At 47.5% G+C, this 10,959-nt stretch overlaps 1 protein-coding gene across 1 annotated transcript in view; it reads left to right on the forward strand.

Moving 5' to 3' along the window:
• The window catches only part of Tfcp2l1 (transcription factor CP2 like 1), a 52,511-nt gene extending 43,750 nt beyond the window's left edge, over positions 1–8,761 (forward strand). The window contains exons 12-15 of the mRNA XM_032915270.1: positions 107–210; positions 878–1,020; positions 6,935–6,986; positions 8,696–8,761. Coding sequence (XP_032771161.1) covers positions 107–210; positions 878–1,020; positions 6,935–6,986; positions 8,696–8,742 — 346 coding nt within the window. The 3' untranslated portion in view covers positions 8,743–8,761. The remainder of the gene's footprint in view (positions 1–106; positions 211–877; positions 1,021–6,934; positions 6,987–8,695) is intronic.
• Positions 8,762–10,959: the final 2,198 nt, after the last annotated feature.

Below are 10,959 nucleotides of genomic sequence, written 5' to 3' on the forward strand. Positions count from 1 at the left end.
ATTTTAGAACATTCTAGAGTAGCAGTCTGTCATCTTGGCTAATTATTTTCTCTGTCTCTCCCTCCCTCCCTCCCTCCCTCCTTCCCTCCTTCCCTTTCTCTGCAAGGAATGTGAGGCCAAAGATGACCATCTATGTCTGTCAGGAGCTGGAGCAGAACCAACTACCCCTGCCACAGAAGCACGATGACAATGGGGACAATAGCCTGTGTGGTGAGTGGAATAGAGCCTGATCTTGACTCCTGAGCCTGCTCAATTTCTGTTCTCAATGTTTCAGTTACTTTTCTCATTGCTGTGACAAAATACCTGACACCCACGACAGCAACTTAGAAAGGAAGGAAGGAAGGAAGGAAGGAAGGAAGGAAGGAAGGAAGGAAGGAAGGAAGGAAAGATGGAAGGAAGGGTGGGTTTCTTCCCACTCACAGTCTGATGGCAGTTCATCGAGGCAGGGAAAGCACAGAAGCAGGAGCTCGAGGCAGATGCTCACAAGCTGAGGAAGCAGAGAACAATGAACACTAGTGCAATTGTCTTTAAATATCTTCCCGCCACCAGCAGCTACTGAGTAATCCCTGGAAAGGTGACTTAGTGCTTCTCTCTCCCACCATGCAGTGTGCACACCAGGCACCACATCTGAATTCCAGAGCTCCTCAAGGTCCTCCTTTTCCCCTAACTAGGAGCCCGTTGGACCCAGGAATCAACATATGTGCCCAAGAGAGATAAAAACAGCCAACCTATGTTTACCTGTCAATGGGTTTTGCCAGCCTTCTTAGCATCCTTACATGTAAGCTGTTGGCTTCTCAGAATGGGGTAGAAACACATAGACAGGTTCTTCTTAATTTACCAGCCCTTTAAAGGAAGGTACTTGCTCCTCCCCCAACAGTATACCATGCTATCTTCCTGGAAGAACTAACTACCCTGGAGCTGACTGAGAAGATTGCTAGCCTGTACAGCATCCCCCCACAGCACATCCACCGGGTCTATCGACAGGGTCCTGCTGGCATCCACGTGGTGGTAAGCAATGAGGTGAGCTGAGCTGGCCCTCAGGAAGAGCCCCAGATCCCCACCCAGGAGCATCCTCTGCTGGGTCAGCATATCTGTTTTCTATGCATGTTGCCTGCTTGAAGCTGAAACCCTACTGGTTACCTATGATGGAAGGGGAAGTTCACACCACAGCTGGGTCTAAAGGGCTGCTGAGTCACTGTTGTGGGACTTTTCCTGGGAAAATAGGAACAAATTTCTTCTTAGGGTGTTAACAACAGACTTAAGTAGCAGTCCCAAGACTGATTAATTTTTTGGGTTTACTAACAGGAGCATAGATGACCCCCATTCAGCCATATCACTGAATGAAAGTCTGTCCCCATAGCTGCATAGATGGAGTCTCTCATTCAGTTTACCTTGCAAATTAGTTACTTAAATCTGGTGGGAAAGGTGTATAGAATGAGCTGGAGTCCCATGTGAGGAGCCAAGAACCCTCCTCATGCACCCCCCTCTATAAGGGACTGGCAACATGCCCTATAATTCCAGACAACATGCCCTATATATAATTCCAGACATTTCTTTATTTCTTTATTTTGTGGGGTGGTAGGGAGGTGAGTGGGGCCAAGGGCACTAATGCACACTCAGAGATGAGAGGACAGCTTGGAGGAGTCAGTCCTGTCCTTCCTTCATGTGAGACTGAGGGGTCAGACTTGGGGCAGTTACCTTTCCTCAGCTCCACCATCTCCACAGCTCCATCTTGAGGGTCTCTTATAGGTGATCATAGCTGCTGTGACTAAGATGCTAATGGCTGTTCTAGTCAGAGAACAGCCTTCTTCAAGTGCGCTTGGCTGCGTGCTCTTGAGGCACATGCACATTGAAGAATGTGCTACTTATCAAGCAGGAATCATGTCCCAAGGCCAGTAGTTAAAAGAGGTGCTGCTGTGGCCCCTGGGAGACACTAGCAAGACCTCTCTGAGTCTGAAGGGTGTGCCACTGAGTTTGGCTCAAACACAGTCCTGTGGAAGGTGGAAAGAGTTGCTAGCAGAGAATCCAGGAAGGGACAGAAGCTTGCTCCAGCCCTGTGAGGAGTGTGTGTTGAGCAGACTTGTCTCCCAAATTGAGCATCCCTTGCCCATGATGGAATAGATAGATGATCTTAAGCTTGTTCTGTCCTGGATCTTCTTCCACTGATACTTCCAACTAACGAAAATGTGTGTTTGATGTTGTATTGGTCAGTGTTCTGGCACTGTAACAAATGTCTGAGATCCTGAACGTAAGAAGAAAGGTTCAGTCTAGGGAGATTCTCACTCAGTAAAGTGCTTGACTTAAAAGTATGAACGCCTGGATTCAATCAATGTCCTGAGCCCATGTCCAAAGCTGGACATAGTGGTAAACCCCAGGGTGATCCCAGTGCTGGAGAGATAGAAACTATCATGGTAGGAGAGCAGCTGAGCAAATTGTTCTCACTCATTATGGCCAAGAAGCAAGGTTGTGGGACACTAAGGTCCCAATATTCCCTCCACTAATAACCTTGGTGGCCTGAATTCTTTTTGCTGGCCCAACCTCTTAAAGGTTCCACATCTTGGTAGCACCAGAAACCAAGACCAAACATTCAGCACAGGGGCCTTTGAGAGACACTCCATATCCAAACTACAGTCATATAGCCACTGTGTCCTGGCTGCTACTCCTGCTTATATAGAGATGTATATATTTATTGCACATGTATTGTGTATTAAATAATATGTATATGATATTCATATAAATGTGTATACACACACATACATATATGTGTCTGCTAGCATCCCATGAAACAGGCACAAAGATACTGAGTAGTTGCCCAAAGATGCTAAGCTGATATGGGCTGAAGTTAAGGTAGAAACCCAGGTAAATCAATTGTTAGAGATCTGAGCCAGTAAGAGATCCAACCTCTTAAGAAATGGGAGCTATGGTTTTGTTTGTTTTGTTGGTTGGTTTTATAACAATCTCCTATGAAACCTGAAAGTCATAGAGACCAGGCTAACCTTGACCTTGCTCCAGTCTTCTGCTTGCCTCTGTCTCCAGAGCACCAGGATTAGAGGAGTATGGAGCAAGCCCAGCTCAGTGAAGTTACACTTCCTTGTTCTCTTCTGGTTTTGTGGCAGGGCTTCAGTGTAAAACCCTGACCGGCCCAGAACTCACTATGTAGACCAGGTTAGCTTTAATCATGTTACAGTCATCCTACTCCTGCCTTGTGCGTATTGGAACTACAGGCCTGTACCACCACCAGGTCTAGCTTAAAGTAGCTACTTTTTGCTCCCATTTCACAGAAATGATAATGAGACCAGAAGCGCCTGCCTCTAGGGCTGGCTAAGAGAAGCTAGGAGGGTAAAAGGGCCTGAGTGGTAGACCACTCTAATGGACTAGAAGAGTAGCTTTGCACCTCAAGGAGGATCTGTCTGTAGCCCAGGCTAGCCTTGAACTTACTGTGTAGCCAAGGATAACCTTGACTTTCTCATTCTCTTTTCCCTCTTCCCCAGGGCTGGGATTACAGCCCTGTACTGTACCACACCTGCTCTACACTGTGCTAGAGACAGACTAGAGACAGACTAGAGACAGACTCCAGAGCTTTGTACATGCTAACTCAGCAAGCACTGGAGCCACCCACATACCTCCTCAGACCCCCAAGGGTTTCTTTTTGAGAAAACCAAAACTATGAATATTTCTTGCGACTTCCCAGGTCCCGGAGGAAGTCCCTCCCCCACTTGCCGTGTGTCCTCAACAGCAGGCAGTTAAACAAGTGAAGCAGAGAGCAGACCTCAAACGCCACCATGGCTAAGTAGGCCATTCTCATTCCCCAAGTCTCCTTCCCACTCAATCCGAATCAATTTGGAAACCTTCAGCTCTGAATTACCCAGAGTGCTGGAGGCAGCCTGGCCAGCGAGGAGCCGGCCCCTGGGGTGCAAGGGCACTCAATTAAACAAGGGAGTTACTGATTAAGCCCTTGTGGGCTCCGCTTAGGGCTTTTCATGCCCAAGTGGCTGGGCGGCCAAGAGTCCAAGCTGGAGCAGGCTGAGGTATAGAATAAATGTACTTCATGCACCATTAGGCCCTGCAGGGAGGGTCAGGGCCTACAGGTGGATGCATTTGTAGGATTTGAGGCAGTAATCCAGAGCAGGCAATAAAATGTGAGTTCCTTTTTTTTTTTTAAAAAAAAATAGGAAGGAGATTTGCTATCCTGTTGGCTTTGGCATGCATGTTTATGTATATATTTATATTTTACTGTTTCTGGATGTGTTTTGTGAAAAGCAGCAAAGATTCTGTAAAACGTGTGCGTGTGTGTGCACGTGTGTGTGCACGTGTGTGTGTGTGTGTGTGTGTGTGTGTGTGTGTGTGTGCATGCGCACGCGCACATGTGCGTGTGCCTGCATGCAGGTATTTGTGTGCTATAGTGTATGTGTGGAATCATAGGACATTATGTGCGAGTGGGTTTTGTGAATGAAGCCTGTGTCTACAAGGTTTGCATGGCAAGTGCTTTCACCCGCTGAGCCACCTCCCTGCCCTGACTTGCACATTTTAATAAGTATTTAAGGCCTTGCACCCAGCTCACAGACTGTGATGGTTGTCAGCCCCTTTGTAGGCTGGTATCACCTTTGGCCCTTGCCTGTCTGTGTGTATTTTTTACTAGTCATATCCTCTTCCTAGCATGCTTAGGGGTGGGGGCAGTACATGTGTTTGTGTGGTTGTGGAGACTGTAGGAGAGCCTTGGTCATTGTTTCTCATGTTCCTCAGGCACTACCCACCATGGATTTTAAGACAGGGTCTCTTCATGGTCAGTAGACTGTGATGGCTGGATGGCTGGTCAGAGAGCCTCGGAATCCTCAGTGTCTCCACATGCCCAGCACGGGGTTACACGCCACAGTGCCAGGCCTATCTTGTTTGTTTGTTTTTTTAACCTGAGTTCTGAGGATCAAACTTGGCTCTTCTGGCTCTTTGTGCCTGCAGAGCAAGCCGGTTACAAACAAACTAGTCATCCCTTCAGTCCAGCAGCCTGCTGCTGTAGGTGTGGTTGAGCCATACATTCTCTCTGTGCTCCCTCTTTCACTCCACCATATGTTTTGATTCACAGATATGTGATTATGAGCAGCCGAGGGTCACTCTGAGTGGGTAGATCCTAATTGACTCCAGCTACTGAGAATAACAAAAACAGTACGAGCTTCATGTGATCACAATGTTGCTTTCAATGTCCTTCTGAATGTCTTGAGGGTACACGTGCGAAGGGGTTTGTCTAGGGCACATGCCTTGCAGGAGAGTTTGAGGGGTGATGTCTTCTAGATATTTATCATCCTGCAGAGATGCTAGTCCCCATCGTACACCCCACTTACGTTTTCATCAGCCCCATTTTACAGATGGGACCATGCTTGTAGTCAGCATTTGGAACCATAGTGAGAGCTTAGGAGAGCCTATAAGTTGTCTTTCCTGATCACATGGAGTAGTTGCTCCTCTCTGTTTGGTCCCTGTAAAGTCACTGACACATCCATTAATCACTGTTAGTTAATTCTTGTTGAAGTAGCAAAAGATCTGCGGAGAAGCAGTGCCAGGGAGGAAGGGTTATTGTGATCCCTCAGTGTAGGGAAAGCATAGCAGCAGGAGCCCGGAGGCTGCTGGGCCATCAGGAAGCACAGCGTCTAGCCATAAGCACTTAAGACCCACCCATCGACCCCCTTCCTCTAACAAAGCTCCACCTCCTGAGGCTTCCACAACTTTTCCAGTGGTGCCACTGGCTCTGGATCAAGGGTTCAAAGACATTGGCACAGGGAGGACACTTGGCATTTCATTCAGGCACAATTGTTTTAGAAACACATTACAGTCACGTGAAAGATGAGGGGCCATTGCTAGGTGCGGACATCACTGTGGAAGCACCCTAGCTTACAGGCACTCAAACCTGGACGGTGCAGTCACTGAGCACAGATAGCATCAATGGACTGGTGTGTGAGGGGAGACCCTAAAACAAAAATAGCAGCACGAAAGGTGATGTGTCCATGTGAAAATCGGCAGTAGAGTCATTTAGGTCACTACCTAGTGATGTGTACTGTGGGTCATCTGCACCATACTGGCCCTCGCACTGCTTCTCAGCCACAAGAATCAACTAACAGTGATTAATGGATGTGTCAGTGACTTTACAGGGACCAAACAGAGAGGAGCTACTACTCCCATGTAGGGTGCTCACAACTTCACCAGACATGAATAACTAACTGTGCTACTGTGTTTCTAGGATGATATGCCACTAAGCCATGAGAAACTTTCAGCTCCACCAATTGTATATGTGTTTTGTCATCAACCAAAACGGGATTGGCTGTGCTTGATTTTGATGTTTGTTTTTGAGACACAGTCTCATGATGCGATAACCCTAGCAGGTCTGGAGCTAGCTCTGTAAGCCAGGCTGGCCTCACACTCCCAGAGATCTACCTGCCTCTGCCTCCTGCATGCTAGGTTTAAGAGTGTATACCACCCATGCCTGGTTTTGTATTCAGTTTTTTAAAAATACACTTTTTGTAGTAGCATTAACCTTCCTTTAATGAGTCCAGCAAAGACCAAGATGACCCAACACATAAATAAATAAATGTTCTATCCTTTACTCTTTTGGAGACAGTTTCTCTGTGTAGCAGAGCACTGGCTGTCCTGGAACTCACTCTATATAGCAGGCTACCCTTGAACTCACAGAGAACCACCTTCCTTTATTTACTTCCCGAGCACTGGGATTAAAGGCGTGTGCCACCACTGCCCTCCTGTTACCTTTTACTAACTTTTATTTTGTGCATGTAGGGGTCAAAGGAGACTCTGAATGAAGTCTCTCTGGTGCCTCCTGCCTGCTCACACAGCAGTCACTTTACTGATGGGGCTGTCTTCCCAACCCCTTGTCAAACCTTTTGATGAGAGGAAGATGTCATTGAGAGGAACATGTCTTGCTTTTGCCTTTCAGATGGTTCAGAATTTCCAAGATGAGTCTTGTTTTATCCTCAGCACGTTAAAAGGTAAGCCTCTCCCTGCCTTCCTGATGATTGGAGAGTGTTTCTGTGTCCCTTAGTGTCATGGGTGATGGGTGGCAGGTAAGATCTACCAGTACAGGGTTCCTCCAGAAGACGCTGAGCCTAGAGTAGCCTTTGAGAGCAAGGAAACCCAAGTCTTCCCATGCCTAGTCCTAGCCAAGCCAGAATGGGTGACATCTTCAGGGACACTGTAAGCCTGGCCATTTGTTCTCTATGAACTTGGATTTGGGTTTTCATAGAAGGTTTCTGAGAAACCCAAGTAAGGGCTACCATAATGGGCAGAGTGAGTAAGGACTTGGAGAATCCAGCTGAGCCAGATGTCTTAGAGAATGCCAGAATGGCTGTCCTTTGCTGAGAGTGAGCCTATGTATAAGGAGTTATGTAAGTGGGTAGATTTCATCAGAATGGAAGACTGGGCTGGAGAGGAGCCTCAGTGGATGAGAGCACAATTGCTCTTACAAAGCCCCCAAGTTTGGTTCCCAGCACCCATGTCTGGTGTTTACAACCACTTATAGCTCCAGCTTTAGGGGATCCAAAACCCTTTTCTGGTCTCTTGCAGTCACTTCATTTGCACCTACACAGACAAATAGACAGCAGACAGACAGACAGACACAGACACACACATGTACACACTCAGACACACACTTAAGGATAAAATAAGTCTTAAAGAGCAAGAGAGCAGGAGACAGGGTCCAGACTGTTCTGAGACCACCTCCCACCCTGTTCTGGGGACCTAAGCTATGTTGGTTAGCTTTTTGTTTCTATGACAATGCATGAGGTTGGTTGTTTGGGCTCAGTTTTGGAGGTTTCAGGCCAGTCAGCCCTGTTGCATTTGGCTCTGTGGCAAGGCAGCATATGATGGTGAGTATGATGAGCTGCTCTGCCTGCTTAAGACAGCTGGCAAGTGAAGGAAGAGGAGGAGCTAAGGCTCAGTGTTCCCTCCAAGGGCTGATGTCACTTTCTCCTACTAGGCTCCACCCCTTAAAGGTCCCACCATCATTCACTAACATAAGCTGGTGACTAAACCTTTCACAGCATGGGCCTTAAGACCCTAAATGTAGCACAAACAGTGGCTCTTATAGGCCTCTGAGCCTGAGCACTGCAGAAAGCCATAGTTTGCCTACAGCCTCTTGGGTGGGCCTAGGGCTATTGTGAAAAGGCTCATTGTAAAACCAGAGGGCCTAGGAAGATCATTCAGTCAATACAGTGCTTGCCACGCAAGTATGAAGTAAGCCTCCCAGCTCAGTCTCGAGAATCCATGCTTTGCTTTTGCTGTTTTGGTTTGTTTTAAAGCTGGGCATTGGTGGTACGTGCTTGTCATTCATCCTAGCCTGGAGAGGCAGAGACAGGCTCACTGGCCAGCCAACCTGGCTTTCTTGGTGAGCTCCAGACAATGAGAGACCCTGTCCCAAAACACAAGAGGACAACTCCTAAGGAATGATACCTGACATTGTATTTTGGACCCTGTACAAGCACACACACACACACACACACACACACACACACACACACACACACACACACGAGTGCATAAGACAGATGCCAAAACCTGTGTAGAAATCCCTGCTTCTGTGAACAGACTCTTCCTTATGAGGTTATTTGAGTGATTTTTGCCTGTCCTTTGGGACACCCAAATCCTACTTTACCACCTGTCTGCCTGTGACACATGCCCATGCCCAGTATTTCTCTTGCAGCAGAAAGCAATGATGGCTACCACATCATCCTGAAGTGTGGACTCTGAGCAGGAGCACCCATGCCTGTCCCCCGCCCCATGGACCCCTGGCTGTAAAAGGCGCATTGCTGTCAGCCGATGTCTCACCTGCAAGCTCAGACTAGGAGGGACTCCGCCCACACCAGGAAAGCTACAATCGTGGACACAACGTCTGGCGTACAAAAAGCCAGTGGTTCCCTTCTCCTTTCTTCCTGGCCTTTAGCTTTTTAACAGTTTCTCGTTCTGTTTCCAGGCAGACAGTGGGGATGTGCATCTCTTAAACCCTGAGCCCCACAGTTGGAGGCTCCCTCTGATGTATTGGTCCTTCCTGACTACTCTTACCTCACCCTGTTTCAGCACCTCTTTCTCGAGTCATTGGCTTCATGGCTGGCTCTGTCATCCTCACAGGGACAGCACGCACAGCTCTCCTCCTAATACTGACTTCCCTTCTCAGGACCCTGGTAGCCACACCTCTCCTGTCCTTGGATGAATTAATAGGACGGGGGCTATTTATTTTGTGCCTTCCACTTCTCTCTCAGTTGCCTTGTCTCTAAGGATCTGCCACATTCAAGCCCAGAGTCTCTGCATTGACACAGTAGATGGTATGGTGTACCTTTGTGACCTCTCGTGGTCATTGTGTTAGCTCCTTCCCTGTTGTTGTGATAAGATACTCTGGCAAAGGCAACTTGATGAACAAAGGGCTTGGTTTGGCTTAGAGTTTCGTAGGGATCAACTACAGCGGTGAGGAAGATACCAAACAGAACTGTAGTTGATCTCATTTTCATACACATAAGAAGCACAGAGAAAGAGCAAGAACAGGAAATGGTACAAGCCCTCAAGGCCCACCATCCTCAGTGACATATACTTCCTCCAACAAGATCGTATCCTCTAGAAGTCCCATAACATCTGCAGACAACACCCCCAATTGGGACCACATGTTCAAGTACATGAGCCTATGGGACCCGTTTCTCATTCAAGCCACACATTTTGCCTGTGTGACCTCTCACAGTTGCTACTTAAGATGTCAAGTGTCTTCCTCACCAGCGAAGAGAGGTGAGAACAGAATGATTGTTCTTGGACTACTACTGTGTGGTCTTATTTCTTTCCTATTGAGTAAAGAGTACTAAGAGGTGAAGATTCCATTATCCAGTGGTCTTGACTGTCCATTCTAGACCATTTGGGTCAGGGTATGTCTCAGTAGATCCCTTGCCTGGCAAGTATGAGGCACCATCCCAGTACTACAGCTGGACAGACTTACTGAACTCCCTTTTTCAGACAACCTCAGCTAACCACTGCTATTTCTTTGCCAAGTGGCCCCGGGGGTAGTGTGTTTTCTTCAGTGCTCGTTTAAGAGTCTATGTTTTTCTAACTGTAGGTATATAGATAGGGTTCTTTGTCTCTGATGGAATGGTTGAATCAATCACCTTTCTTAACTCTGGGGGAATTGCAGGACCAATAACTATGGTAGACTTAAAAATTCATCTTCATGGTGTCAAGGATCTATGCCTGCCCAAAGCTTCAACTAACTCTTTCCTGATTCAAGTCTCCTTGAGCCATGGTGAGTTACTTCTATGCCCAAAGGTTTGCCAAAGGTTTTGGCAAATATTATTTTACAGGCAGAGAAGCTACTCTCACAGCAAAGCTGGGCTCTCAGTCCCTTGTCTCGTGGCACATGTGGGTGGGGTTGGCAGCTTTATTGAGATGTTGGGACTGTGAATAGATTAGTACAGACTTCTGTGTGGACAGGGCTTCATTTTGGGAATGTGCCCAGTAGAATGGACAGCTCCTAAGGTAACTTCTCACCTCTTTGAGGAACCGCCCTATGTTTCCCACAGAGCTACACCTATCTGCATTACCACCAGCAATGGAGGATGGTTCTAGTTTCTCTGCCTCCTCCTCAACACTTGCTGTGATATCTCGTTCTTGCTTGCTTGCCTGTCCTCCCTCACTCCCTCCCTCTCCCTCTTCTTCGTCTCTCCCTTCCGTGTAGTCCAGCCTGACCTCAGAGTCACTAAGTAGAAGAGGATAATTGAACTTCTGATCCTCCTGCCTTTGCTTCCCAAGTGCTAAGAATATAGAAAAGTGTCTCCACACTGAATTTGTGCAGTGCTGGAGCAGAATCCAGGGCTCCGTGCTTGTAGGTAAGAGCTCTCTCAGCAGCTGAGCCACCTCCCGACTGTTGACTTGTCTCTCTTTATTACAGTATCCTGCAGGTGTCAGGCATCTCTCTGGCTAATGCTCAATGTG

This window comes from Rattus rattus, chromosome 10, assembly GCF_011064425.1.
Source record: "Rattus rattus isolate New Zealand chromosome 10, Rrattus_CSIRO_v1, whole genome shotgun sequence".
Classification (NCBI taxonomy): Eukaryota; Metazoa; Chordata; class Mammalia; order Rodentia; family Muridae; genus Rattus; species Rattus rattus.